The sequence below is a fragment of the Babylonia areolata genome, chromosome 12 (genome assembly GCF_041734735.1).
Source record: "Babylonia areolata isolate BAREFJ2019XMU chromosome 12, ASM4173473v1, whole genome shotgun sequence".
Classification (NCBI taxonomy): domain Eukaryota; kingdom Metazoa; phylum Mollusca; class Gastropoda; order Neogastropoda; family Buccinidae; genus Babylonia; species Babylonia areolata.
The window spans coordinates 41015680-41030679 of NC_134887.1; the positions used below are offsets into that span (position 1 = coordinate 41015680).

The window sequence follows — 15000 nt, forward strand, 5'->3', positions numbered from 1 at the left end:
TATTCCACTCTATTCCATTCTATTTTCCTACTTACCAATGGAGGTGTCAGTGCTGTAGGTCTGGAAGTGGCAGAGGGAGACGATGGGGAAGGTCTTGGTGTTGGTCTGGTAGATATGGATGTCGTCATAGGCCTGCAGGGTCTTCACCCCAAAGTGCCAGAAGTTGAGCTGCAGGAAAGCCGAGAGCAGCAGGAACTGCAGGAGGTTGTTGAGCAGGAAGAGCCCTTTCACCACCAGGTAGAGGGTCGACAGGTAGTTGTCCAGGTTGTTGCCCACGCACACCATGCAGCAGGACAGGGTCTTCTTCACCTGGACAGGTGGGTGTCGCTTTGTGAGCAACAACGACAGGTAGTTGTCCAGGTTGTTCTTACACACCCACACATTGCATGCATCACGCCGGGGTCTTTTTCACCTGTACAGGTGTGTCACTTTGTGTACAGTGACAACATCAACAGCAACAACAGGTGGTTGTTGAGGTTGTTCCCCCAAACATACCATGCAGCATGACAAGGTCTTCTTCACCTGCACAAGTGTCTCTCACTTTGTGTACAACAACAGATAGTTGTTCACGACCAAGCTTTAAACATCACATGGAATCAATAATATGTTCACGAATACTTCCTATTCTGCCTATATCATTTTGACATGGAGAGCAATCAAAGCAATATCATGCTTACTTCTGAAAACGGAGTATGGCTGCCTACATGGCAGGGTAAATAAAAAACAAACAAATGGTCATACACGTAAAATGTTACATGTCTGTCTGAGTGTGTATGTGTGTGCGTCTGAAATCTGATTGAATGACACAGGAAACGAATGATGAGCGCTCATGTAGGCAGCCTGTGGTGCAAATGTCCTCGTGTATGTAAAGCGCTTAGAGCTTGGTCTCTGACCGAGGATAGGCGCTATAGAAGTATCCACATCAATAATATACAATCAAATCATATCTGTATCTGTAAACCTTTGTCCGACGTTCGACAAACTTTGAATGAGAGATGCTGTTCATAAAATCTAACACAGACAGATGATGAATGAATGATGATATGGATACTTTATAGCACCTATCCTCAGTCAAAGGCCAAGCTCTAAGCGCTTTATTAACTCGGGGTCATTTGGACAACAGGCTGTCTACCTGGGCAGTCAACATTCCTTTCCTTTCCTGTGTCATTCAATCAGATTTCAGGCACTGACACGCACATACACACTCAGACAGACAAGTAACACTTTACTTGTATGACCATTATGTATGACCATTATGTATGACCATTATGTATGACCATTATGTATGACCATTATGTATGACCATTATGGATAACATTATGTATGACCATTATGTATGACCATTATGTATGACCATTATGTATGACCATTATGGATAACATTATGTATGACCATTATGTATGACCATTATGTATGACCATTATGTATGACCATTATGTATGACCATTATGTATGACCATTATGTATGACCATTACGGATAACATTATGTATGACCATTATGTATGACCATTATGTATGACCATTATGTATGACCATTATGGATAACATTATGTATGACCATTATGTATGACCATTATGTATGACCATTATGTATGACCATTATGTATGACCATTATGTATGACCATTATGGATAACATTATGTATGACCATTATGGATAACATTATGTATGACCATTATGTATGACCATTACGGATAACATTATGTATGACCATTATGGATAACATTATGTATGACCATTATGTATGACCATTACGGATAACATTATGTATGACCATTACGGATAACATTATGTATGACCATTATGGATAACATTATGTATGACCATTATGTATGACCATTATGGATAACATTATGTATGACCATTATGTATGACCATTATGGATAACATTATGTATGACCATTATGGATAACATTATGTATGACCATTATGTATGACCATTATGTATGACCATTATGGATAACATTATGTAGGCAGCCATACTCTGTGTGCATGCTGAGTACCATGGAGGAAAATAACGTTCATAAAATCTGACACACGGACAGAGAGAGAATGGAGACATAAAGTCACCATGGTGGAAAACGACGCTCATAAAATCTGACACAGGTACACATAGAACACTGAGTCAGTTACAATGGGGGAAAATGACGTTCATAAAATCTGACACAGGTACACATAGAACACTGAGTCAGTTACAATGGGGGAAAACGACGTTCATAAAATCTGACACAGGTACACATAGAACACTGAGTCAGTTACAATGGGGGAAAATGACGTTCATAAAATCTGACACAGGGACAGACAGAGAACGGAGGCGGTTACCATGGGCGAGACGTCGGCCTTCAGAAACCAGTGGGGCTTGCGGTGGATGCGCAGCCACTGCTCCAGAAACAGCGCCACCTGCTGCAGCTTCTCCTTCTTCTCCTTGGGCGTGGCGAAGAGGACGCTCTGCAGCATCTCCACCATCTTGATGATGTTGCTGCCTGCGTAGGAGTTCAGCTCCGACCACATCAAGTTGGGCACCTGCAGGGGGGACACAAGTTAAGAGAATAGAACAGAACAGAATGGAATGTCTTTATTACCAAGTGTACCGGGGTCACAAGGAATATTGGGGTAGGATAGTACAAAAAAATGGTACAACATAAATCGAAAATCATACACAAACACAGATACAGTACATTTATGGATGCATACATGTGCATACAAATATAAGATCTCACACATGCACGCTCACGAGGACAATACTGCCTCATTATTTGTATAATTTCCAGTGGATAAACTACAGAGGCAACCATGTATTTGTTCTGTATTGTCCATGTGTTCTGTGTGGCTTATTCACGATTAAAGAGGCTATGCCAGTCTTGAATAAAAGCTAATTTGTGTTCGCACATTTCTTCTGTCTTTGCTGCTGTGTGCACATGTCAAATGATTGGTATAAGAACAGGCCCGGCGCTTCCTTTTTTGAGGAAGTGTCTGGGTTTGTTCCAATGTACCTTTTATTTACCTGTGTTAGCTGAATCGGTAGCGTAAGCATCACTGACTTGAAGTTGTGTACCTTGTGTAATGGAGAGAGTTACCACTCTTTACTGTTTGTTAATCATATCGTCTCCTGCCTCATTATTTGTATAATTTCCAGTGGATAAACACACACTGTTTACCACCTTCATGGTAGCAACAATGGAGCAGGTAAGGATAAACATGTACACAGCAAAGACTACAGTGTACAAAGAAAAAAGAAATTAATTATCGATGACAGGAAGGCAGATGAGCCAGCATTCCTCAAACCGACTTCTTGAACTGTTAATATCTGCTCATCATTCATTTGTAGATTGTGCTATACGAGGTGTGTTCAAAAAGTATCCGACCTTTGTTCATAAAAACTACTCGTATCCAGATACAACAAACTTACACTAATCTCCTTCAAAGTAGTCCCCTTGGGCTGCCACACACTTCTCCCAACGGTTCTGCCACTGTCGGAAGCAGCACTGGAACGCCTCTGTTGGGATGGCGTGCAGCTGGTCCGTCGCATTCTGCATGATGTCTTCTCTGGACTGAAATCTGGTCCCTTTCAGGGGCATTTTCAGCTGTGGGAACAGCCAGAAGTCACACGGAGCCATGTCGGGAGAGTAGGGAGCCTGACGAAGCACAGGTGTGCATCACCAGGGTCCTCAATTGGTCAATGACGATCCCATTTCGGGATGTTGAGGGCCTACCAGAACGTGCTTCACTCTCCACTGATGTGCGGCCATCTCTGAAGCGGTTGTACCACTCCTTTATCTGTGTAGTACCCATTGCTTCGTCCCCGGAGGCCTGTTGAATCTTGTGGATCGTTTCCACTTGGGAATCGCCAAGCTTGACACAAAATTTGATGCAGCAGCGTTGTTCAAGTTTTTCAGTCATTTTGTCAAAAACGAAAATCCGACAGCACTCACTTACACTTCCTCACTCATCGGCGGTCTACCGTCAACTGACAGCTTCTGCAGGTGGAAAAAATTCACGTATGCGCATTAGGGTCGCCTACATATGTGCACCAAACCACACCTCCCTAGCTTCGTTTGTTTACGCACGAAAAAATAAGGTCGGATACTTTTTGAACACACCTCGTAATCCAATAGAACAGAACAGAATAGGTCTTTATTACCAAGTGCACCGGGGTCACAAGGAATACTGGGGGGTGGGGGGAGGGGGGGGGGGGGTAACAGTACATAAAAAGGTACAAACATAAATCAGAAATCAAACACAAACACAAATGTATTACGATTTTAGACTTATATATAAGAGTGCTTGTGCATACGCCCCCTCGCTCACACACACACACACACACACACACACACACGCACGCACACACGCATGCACACACGCACACACACACACACACAAACACACACACACAAACACACACACACACACACACTCAAAAGCATATCGACGCCACACTCAACAACATCACTGACCTTGAAAAGGAAGGCTTGGATGAGGAAGATGATGGTGACCCAGCGGAAGAAGGTGACCTTTCCGGAGTCGTCGATGCCCTGAGCCTCACTCATGTTCTCTGCGACCCCCAGCGAGTTCAGCCTGTAAGGCATGATGCTGGGGTTGCTCTCCTGAGGGTAGTGGTAGAGGGGGTGGGTCCAGCAGTACGTGTTCACGTGTTCCTGCAGGGTCAGGTTCAGTTTCAGTTTTGGTTTCAGTTTCAGTTTCTCAAGCAGGTAATCAACACATTCTGACAAATTCATGTTCCATACATCACACCAAATCAAATAAAATTATGGTGCTTAGAGCTTTGCCAACAACTAAGTCCATCTCAAGGCGATCACCACGTTTGCATCTACTTATACATCACACCACATCTGCGAACATCAATATCGTTTTGAATCACAATAGTGTGAAACAGACTTTAACCAATCATGAAGCACGCCTGTATCATATGGCACACTTGTCGAAACTGAGGGGGAAAAAAACGTATCACCTTATAGAAATAAATGCTGTTATCTTTACTGTGGATCATCTGCTCTCACAGCATACAGTATCAGCTCATACAGCACATCCACACAGACAACAATAGGACAAATGTCCTGGCCCATCCAAACATAATCCTCTTCACACCGCGATGAATGGGACATTGAACTTTTTTTTTCACGTCAAGTCTAAATTTGTAAACCAGCTATGATAAAACTGAACAAAGTGTTTTTCACTCAGTATCAATTTGTAACAATCAAAACGAACTGTGTACTTTGATGAAACTCACTGCATGTAAATGAAAATGAAGTTTTACCCCAAACACACCTGGCAGTGTTTCCACACCTGGCAGTTTCCCCAACACACCTGGCAGTGTTTCCCTCTTTCCCCCAACACACCTTGCAGTGTTTCCCCCCAACACACCAAGCAGTGTTTCCCACCAACACATCTAGCGGTGTTTCCCCCCAACACACCTGGCAGTGTCTAACCCCAATACACCTGGCAGTGTTTACGCCCAACACACCTGGCGGTGTTTACCCCAAACACACCTTGCAGTGGTTCCCCAACAGAAGATCAAGCATGCACGTTAAAGGTCCTGTAATCCATGTCAGCGTTCAGTGGGATATGGAAACAAGAACATACCCAACATGCACACCCCGAAAACGGAATATGGCTGCCAACATGGTGGGGCAAATGAACAAAACGATCATACACGTAAAATGTTACATGTCTGAATGTGTATGTGTGCGTGTTTGAAATTTGACTGAATGACAGGAAACGAATGATGAGCACCCAATGGCAGCTGTCAGTCGGCTCTTCCAGGCAGGAAGCCTGTTATGCAAATGATTCTTGTTTTTGTAAAGCACTTGGTCTCCAACCGAGGATAGGTGCTAGATATATGAAGATGGCTGCCAGAAAAAGAGGGCGCTAGCTAGCAGGACAAAGGGGAGGTTACCTACTTCCGGGAGGTTATCGGCCGTAGTTGCTCTCTTTTTCTCCGCATAGGCGGATAGTAGTTTGCACAGGACAGGAATGTCAGACCCCTGCCGGAGTCTGCACTAGTTGGGTCACGGTTAAGTATGTGTAATTAAAATATATATATATCGATATCATCATCATCATCCCCGACACATTTTGCAGTCTTTCCCCAACACACCTGGCACCCACCTGGTAGTGTTTCCACTGGAGGTCCCCTGCGTTCCAGCAGTTGATGGGCTCCCCAGCGTATTCCACGACGCCCGTGATAGCGGCGAAGAACGCCAAGATGGCGACAGTGACGAAGTGGTGCAGCTGGTCGATGCCGTCATCGTTGCGGATCTTCGCTCGCAGCGCCAAATTGGTGAAGGTGGTCATCGCTGTGTCCAACCTGGCAGAGCACACACACACACACACACACACACAGGTTTCAGTTTCAGTTTCACACTGCTGACTGCACCATGGGACTTTTGTTGTACTGGTCTACCTCCTCACTCCTTTTAAAATCTTTTCTTTTTTTCTTTTTTTTTTTTAACCATGGTGTTGATAATTCATGTCTACCACTTCACTTGGCAGCATTTATTTATTGCAACAGTTTCACTTTCAGTTTCTCACGGAGGTGTCAATGCGCGCAGACAAATCCATATAGTATATATGCTGCACCACATCATATGCTATGTAGATGCCTGACCAGCAGCATAACCTAACACACGCTAGTCATGCCTTAAATACATGCACAAAAATATTTGTGTACCTATCAGAGTGGAATTCCTCTACATAATGTTGCCATGGGTTCTTTTTCAGTGCAAGTGATAAAAATAGGGTATTCTGTTGAATTTCACTGACTGTGTTCTGCTGGGAAACAACAACAACAGACTATTGTTTAAACTTGAACCCTTTGTTTCTTCTACATGTATCTCTTTCCAACAGAATTTTGCATCTTGTCAGGGGAAATAATTTTGTTCATTGCTAAGGAACATTGATTTGTGAATGTGTATTTGCTTCTTTGCTTGCATTGGCTTTTTTTTTTTTTTTTTTTTTTTCGTTTTTAGTTTGTTTAGTTTTTACATCACCCTTTTTTTTTGACTCACTTGTGTAAACAAAGTGAGTCTATGTTTTAACCCGGTGTTCGGTTGTCTGTGTGTGTGTGTGTGTGTGTGTGTGTCCATGGTAAACTTTAGCATTGACATTTTCTCTGCACATACTTTGTCAGTTGACACCAAATTAGGCATAAAAATAGGAAAAAATCAGTTCTTTCCAGTCATCTTGTTTAAAACAATATTGCACCCCTGGGATGGGCACAAAAAAATAAAAAATGAAGCCTAATTATATGCAAACTGCATTTACTGTTATATTTATATTTTTTGTATTCTCTAAACTTGGCACTTTGAACTGATATTCTGACCCAACAACAAGAGCAGTCATTATTATCATTTTTTGTTCAAACAGGAACTTCTTTTGCTAAGCATGGAAGTTTTATTTATTTTGCAAACATTTGGTGCAGATAGTAAAAAAGGGAAGTTACTCTGTAATTAATGCTAGGGGACTTAATTCGCTTTAAACTGATCTTTTTCATCTTAAACATTACATTTTGAAATTATACTCAATACATAAAAAGCTTGGATTTTTTTTTTTTAAGTGTATCACAAGTGAGTCTTGAAGGCCTTGCCTCTCTTGTTGTGTGTGTGTGTAATGTGTGTGAAATTCAAAATGATCCATGTATGCAGAGTTTCAATGCCCAAAAGGAGCACATGAAATAAAATTCCTGCTACGCCTACACATTATACTACAACACTTGACAGCTTCTTCAACAGTAGTGAATCATGTCCCAGCAATGTAAAGACAGTAGTTATCTTCTTCTTCCTCCACTTCTTCGTTCGTGGCTGCAATTCCCACGTTCACTCCTATGTACATGAGTGGGCTTTTACGTGTATGACAGTTTCTACCCCGCAACTGTGGTGATAAATAAATGCTGCCAAGTGAAGCGGTAGACACAAATCATCAACACCATGGTTAAAAAAATACAACAAGAAAAACAACAGATTTTAAAAGCAGCGAGGAGGCAGACCAGTTCAACACAAGTGCCATGGTGCAGTCAGCAGTGTGAAATCCCAAGCTGAGTGGAAATATCTTCCTTTCTCAGTAACAGCCTAGCTCCTTTGCAGGTCACAGGTAGGTGACATCATCAAGTGGTTTCCTGTTGACCAACTGCATTTACATCCAGTCATACTCCAAGTGAAAGTGAAATCCATTGGACAGGATGTGATCAACAATTTCATCCAAGGCTGGAGTGAACAAAATTCTGTGTTGCTTCTGGGAAATTGCATTTTTGCTGAAAAACAAACTTATTAATAAAATTTGTACAGATCTTATTTTTGATGATCAAAGTTTGGAAATGTTCTGAAAGATTCTTTGTTGTTTTGGAGTTGTATTTTCCACAAATGTTGCACTGATTTTAGTCTATTTTATGTTATTTATCTATTTGTCTGTTGATTTGGTTCATTCATTCTATTCAACGTTTTAATCTACTTTAATATCATATATGTATGATATATAATATAGAAAGTATATATACATTATGTATATATATGCTTTTTTTCATTCCTGTAGCATTTGGCCTGACCAGCATGTTTGTGTCGATGCACAGGAGAGTCATCTGCTACCACCTATTCAAAATTTTCTCAAACATAACTCGGTGTAGCATTATACCAATAAAGTCTCCACGCTACAACACCTCCTTGTAACTGAAACTGAAACACAAACCTCTAACACACACATGCAAGCATGTGCGCACACACACACACACACACACACACACACACGCACACACACACACACATGCACACACACATACACACACACACATACACACACACCCTGACAAAGAACTACACAGTCAAAGGCAGGCAGGCAGCTACTCACATGTTGAATGACTGGAGTCAGCACCGCAGCTGCCGAAATACCACACGACGAACGTTACCAATGCAGAGGAGGTGTTTCTCACAACTGCTGTTCTCTGCAGTCCGCTTTACCTCCCTGTCACACTCGTGGTAATGTCCCCTTGTCTACAGCTCTGCTCTCTCCCTTTTTGTCAGTTACTGACAGTGCTGCCTTATATGGTCTGTAAACGCAGAACAGGTATCACTGAGTGTCAAATGTGTGTGTGTGAACATGTAAACTTGTACATATGTCAGTGACTGTAACACATATGTGCACCTGTAAATGTAGGACAGGTGTCAAAGACTATCTATAACCGTACTGCCCTATGGTCTGTAAACACAGTACATGTGTCAGTGACTGTCATGTCTTATAATCATATGTAAATAATGTATACATATGTAAACATATACTTGTTAATGTATATGTATGTCAGTGACTATTAGAAGAATGTGGACCTGTAAAACAAAGGACATGATGTCAATCATCTCAATGATTTTCTACAATATTGGTACATTTACTATGTAAAACCCAAAACAAGTACAATGAAAACTGATAAGACATTAATTACACCTTCAATACACTCTCAAGAATCATGCATAGCTTAGTACATGGATGTTAGCTCAGCACGTGTTATGTTTGCCTAACTGATTCTGTCAAATTTCATGATTCACATACATTTCCAGCAGAAGAAAGGGAGAAGGAAACAGTGTTTTGAACACTGCTCATGCTACTGAAGTGAACAGGCAACACCTCTGTCCTGCTTTCTGACTGACTGTTAGAGAATTAGGTTACGCTTAACTGATCCTTTTGACTGTGACTGTTGACATTTGTAATTACTGGGAGAACTGCAGTAGCTTTCCTTCCTCCTTCACATTTTTTCTGTTTTTGTCAGACACCAATTTTAAATTTACATAACTTAAACAGTACAGACCAACAAATATAAAGCTGGAGAAAATCAATTTTACAAGACAAACAAAACCCACTTTATGACAGGGTTTTGTAAGCACACCCCAAAATCTGTGAGCAGAATGCGAGCATATAACAACACTGGTAAACTGACAGGCGCAATGGCCGAGTGGTTAAAGTGTTGGACTTTCAATCTGAGGGTCCCAGCTTTGAAACTGAATCCAGGTCATGGCAACTGCATGGTGGTAATGGGTGGAGATTTTTCCAATCACCCAGGTCAACAGATGTGCTGACCTACGAGTGCCTGAACCCCCTTCCAGTGTGTATGCATGCAGAAGATCAAAATTAATATGTATGTTAAAGATCCCATAATCAATGTCAGTGTTCAGTGGGTAAGGAAACAAGAACATACCCAGCATGCACCTGGGCCCCTCACCCCCTTGGAAACAGAGTGTGACTGCCTACAAGGTATGGGCAAAAATGGTCTCTTTGTGAATCCAGTCATGTTTCAAGTGAACATGGGAGTCAACTCCACAAACAAAGAAGAAAAAGAAGACTGGTAAGCTGACTTTATAAGTGCCAAGGGCAGAGGTATTTCTTAACCCTAAACTCATTAAACTTTGAGTCTGAATGCTGTTCAGGCACCACAGATATTCAATCATTCTCTACCTGTGCTCCAACACCATTCAGATGAAGACACAAGTTCACTTAAATGGGTTCATCAGCTCACTAGTACGCATCAAACTGCCAAGGAAGGGGATTAACAGGGACAAAACTTCTTTCCTCACAGACATGCAAAGTTTTGCTAATTCAAACAATTAGTTTGTCTTTTATCTCTTTTTATACATCACTATGTCAAAAGGTTCAAAGGCTTACAACACAGCATGCGCTCAATGAAATTATGAAGGACTCTGGCAATGAATTTTGACCCAGTTAATGACAAATTGACAGATATTTCATCTGATGATTGTTGGGAAAATGATGGAGAAGAAATTTCTTTTAGGCAGCAAAAGTTTCAAATAATGTCAATGAAGAACCAGTCTGTAAGTGAGATTTAAAAACTAAACTTCCACTTCCATTAAGATCAAAGGCAGATGTTAAGATCACTTTGTTAACACACACATCTTTTACATAAAATGCATGTGTGCATGCGTGGGTGTGGGTGTGCAGGTGTGATGTGGGTGTGTGAAATCAGTGTACATAGTATCAGGCTTGTGTGTAGTCTGTGGTGTTTTCAAGTACACTGGAAAACAGAAGACAGGGAACATTATCACAGTTTTAAGTTTCACGTAAAAGGGGAACCCACTCTATATTCCAAGATCCATAAAACTTGATCATATTCTGTATTTTTAAAACCCAAAACCAAATACAAATGAAACAAAACAAAGAACAGAAACACCATCACAACAAAACAAAACCACAAAACACCATCAAAACAGATATATACATATATATATATATATATATATATATATCTTCACCTTGTCAGAGATGATTACAATGATTACCCAGCTCCCTTGGATCCAGACAGGTGTACACTGACTGGCATGCAACAGGTACAGCTCTGTTTATAACATCATCCAACAACAGACTTTGTGTCTGCTGACGTAATCCATAGGAACCAGTCTAGTAATGATGAAGTGAGCACTATTTGGGTACTTACACTACATCAGCTTCTGTGAGAATGGGAAGAGGAAAACACACACACACACACACACACACACACACACACACACTTGCGCATGTGCGCGCGCACACACACACACACACACACACACACACAGTCGATTACCCAATCGGAAACCGCTACAAATTCAAAGAAGGAAGTACACACTGACCTGGTGCAAGTGCCCACTTCCTCACACCCCTGCAAAAGATCAGTCTGTCGTCTGCAAACACACACACGCGCAGAGTGTCTGACAGCTGCAAAGGGACTGACACGCACTGATCTGTTGTGCTGACAGTGACCGTTGATGGACCTGGCAGTCTGCCGTGCAGTGACACAATTTCCAACAAAGGCCTTGCTGACGGCAAAAATAAAACAATGCCGATTTTGCAAGGGGACGCCACTCCGGACTGAAGAGCAGTTGTGTTGTCAGTGTGTGAAACGTCTTTTTACCGTAGATGTATGCATGTGCGTGTGCGCGCGTGTGTATTATGTTCGTTCGTTCTTTTGCTTAACGTCTATCCACATTTGTGATTTTAGACGAAAATCCATTATCTCCCCCACCCCACTCATCATCACTACTTTCCCTGTTCCTCTCTCCTGAATTAGCTTCTTTTTTTTAAATTAAAGGAAGAAAAAATAAAATAATATAAAATAAACTAACTAGTCAACAAGTAGATTAACAACAAAGAGTCAACTGGGCTCCAAATTAAACTCTGGACTATTTCAAAAACATGTTGATTATCATATAAGACATTTCTAATGGAAGCAGATGGGACTGCAGATTTTGTAAATGACATAGGTAAATATGGTTTTAACTGTGTGTGCGTGTGTGCCGCGTGCCCGGGGCGTGCGTCAGTAGTCGGTGTCGGTGTGTGTGTGTGTGTGTAATAATCATATATCATCATAATTTTCCTTGGAAAATCACGTTGGCTTTGCTCTATATCGTCTGTCCGCGGTTTTTCTCCAGCCCGGCGGACTGGCGTCAAATGACAGGCCGATCAGTGTTGGTCTTCGCCAAGTCTTTGTTGTCAGTTGTTTTTGTGTGTTTTTTGCAAGTCGTTCATCTCATCTCTTAACCCCTGACTTCTCGATCAGTCCCTTAAGTGACGCCGGCAAAACTGTCCGCGAGATCTTTCAGCTCTTGACAAGTTAATGTCAAACTCGCCGCTGTTCATTGACTGAGTTCATAACGTCCACCAGAGTGGGAGAATCCTGCGAAGAAAGAGGAGGGGGGAGTCGTTCAACTGTCCGCTATCCGCGGAGAAGTGCCAGGCCTGTCCACACTTAGTGGTCCTCCGTCCACAGCTGGTTAGTCTGGATTGACGCAGAGAGTCGGTCCTCACAGGCAGTCCATGGCCGGCCCCGGGGTTCCGCTCCATGTCTCCACACTTCAAAAGTATACCGCCCAGCACACACTCACACACACACAGAGACTGAATTGAATTGTATAAGTTTTATTACCGAGGGTAATAGAGTAAGCAAGACAATGCTTTTTTTTCCATCCAGCCCTCGAAGGGGAACACAGTCAAATCATTATATCAATACACTGTGCACGAGAGAGAGAGAGAGAGAGAGAGAGAGAGAGCGATAACGATAACGATATTTTATTCAAGAAAGGCCATGGCCCCATTTGAAGTGGATACACATAAAAGAGAGAGAGAGGGGGAGGGAGGGAGAGAGAGAGACTCGGAGAGAGAGAGAGAGAGAGAGAGAGAGAGAGAGAGAGAGAGAGAGAGAGAGAGAATAACAATGACAATGAGTATATCTGCATTGACTGCATGTTTTGAGACGAAGAGAAACAATGCACAGTTGAGAACATGATGATGATGTTTTAATGGGTAAAGCTGGAATATCTTATCAAAAAATAAAAAAATATATACTTTTTTTTTAAAGAATATAAAGTTTCAGTTTCACTTTCTCAAGGAGGCGTCACTGCGTTCGGACAAATCCATACACGCTACACCGCATCTGTTGAGCAGATGCCTGACCAGCAGCATAACCCAACGCGCTTAGTCAGGCCTTGAGTGCATGCTTACATATTTGTGTACCTATGAAAGTGGATTTCATTTTACGTAATTTCGCCAGAGGACAACACTCTCGTTGCCATGGGTTCTTTTTCAGTGCGCCAAGTGCGTGCTGCACACGGGACCTCGGTTTATCGTCTCATCCGAAAGACTAGACGCTCAGTTTGATTTTCCAGTCAAACTTAGGAGAAAGGGCGAGAGCGGGATTCGAACCCACACCCTCACGGACTCTCTGTATTGGCAGCTGAGCGTCTTAACCATTCTGCCACCTTCCTCCTTAAAGAATATAAAGAAGAACATGAACTGAGGGAAAGAGAGCGATACTGGTGATCAATCTAGATGCAATACAATGGAATGAATTCCACTCAGAACAAGTGCACAGAGTTCTGGGAAGAGAAATGAAGATAAGCAAAGAGGGAGGGAGTGACAGGATGGGTTGAGGGGAGGAGGGGAGGAGTTCGTGGGAAGGGGGATGGAGGGTGTGCAAGAGGGGAGAGAGAAGGGAGGAAGATGAAAAGTCAAGAAGAGTAACTGGTAGGACCTTGTTGACACACAAGAGTAGGCTCCCCTACACAGAACGAAATATGGGAGGATTGCCGCAATCAACTGGTTGAATGGAGAACTGAACAGCTGACTGGAGAAACACAGTGCGGCAATGGAAGCGCTGTCTCTCGGGTGTCATTTATTGTCCATTTGTTGACAGAGGTGGATTTCCTGTACTTTTACAGTTTCGTGTGCATGTGTACGTGTGTTGCGCAAGCCATAGGCACCAGTCATTTCGAGTTTGGAGTAGAAGAAGAGTCACTGGTTGCTGTGGTAACACTTTGTTGATACAGTATTGTGAACTCTCAAAAATCGTATGGCATTTCCCCATTAATTAAAAGCCTCACAATATTTTAAATGTGAGATCTATACTTCTCTCCCTGTCTGTCTGTCTGTCTGTCTGTTCTGTCTGTCTGTCTCTCTGTCTCTCTCTGTCTCTGTCTCTCTCTTTCTCTCTCTCTCTCTCTCTCTCTCTCTCTCTCTCTCTCTCTTACTTCAGCCCTACTCCCTCAACTTGCCTATTATGGACTTGCCCTGCATGAAATATCTTGTGATCTTGTGAACGTGTTCATGTACGTTACAGTGGAGAGGGAGAGTAGGAGTGGACACATAAGCACATTTTATTGTGTGCATGCAGTGTGTGTATGTGTGTGTGTGTGTGTGTGTGTGTGTGTTATATGCTTAATATTGTTGAAGTGTGAATTAAGCTCTCACACCTTTGTCCAACTGTTCATTGCAGTCCCGGAGGACTCTAAAGTGATTTTTTTTTTTTTTTTTTAATCTCTGGTGAACACTACAGGTAAGATAAAAGTACAAGTAATACCGCACCAAAAAAACAACAACAACAACAAATAATGTACCACAAACAAACAAAACAAAAATGCTGGCTCTTATGCTATGCACATTGAAAGGTGTTGATTATTCACTTTTTGAAACGAACCGTTTGGAAATGTGCATGCATCGCTTTATATTCAGTTGGGAAA

General features: G+C 42.1%; 2 protein-coding genes across 6 annotated transcripts in view; one reads left to right on the forward strand and one right to left on the reverse strand.

Annotated features, from left to right (window-relative positions):
- LOC143288208 (innexin unc-9-like) overlaps positions 1 to 11818 on the reverse strand; it is an 18024-nt gene extending 6206 nt beyond the window's left edge. The window contains exons 1-6 of one of the 2 annotated variants that reach the window (XM_076596538.1): positions 11620 to 11818; positions 8858 to 9056; positions 6128 to 6326; positions 4456 to 4656; positions 2324 to 2524; positions 36 to 309 (exon numbers count right to left, since the gene is read on the reverse strand). In XM_076596538.1, the coding sequence (XP_076452653.1) occupies positions 36 to 309; positions 2324 to 2524; positions 4456 to 4656; positions 6128 to 6326; positions 8858 to 8859 (877 nt within the window). In that variant the 5' untranslated portion in view covers positions 8860 to 9056; positions 11620 to 11818. Of the gene's footprint in view, positions 1 to 35; positions 310 to 2323; positions 2525 to 4455; positions 4657 to 6127; positions 6327 to 8857; positions 9057 to 11262; positions 11398 to 11619 lie in introns of those variants that run through there. The other variant, XM_076596539.1, reaches the window with a different exon arrangement.
- A 2227-nt stretch (positions 11819 to 14045) lies between these two features.
- LOC143288209 (uncharacterized) overlaps positions 14046 to 15000 on the forward strand; it is a 15978-nt gene continuing 15023 nt past the window's right edge. Inside the window, exon 1 of one of the 4 annotated variants that reach the window (XM_076596543.1) lies at positions 14046 to 14179. The gene's annotated coding sequence lies outside the window, so the exon portion shown is untranslated. Of the gene's footprint in view, positions 14377 to 15000 lie in introns of all 4 variants that reach the window. The other 3 variants (XM_076596540.1, XM_076596541.1, XM_076596542.1) reach the window with 3 other exon arrangements.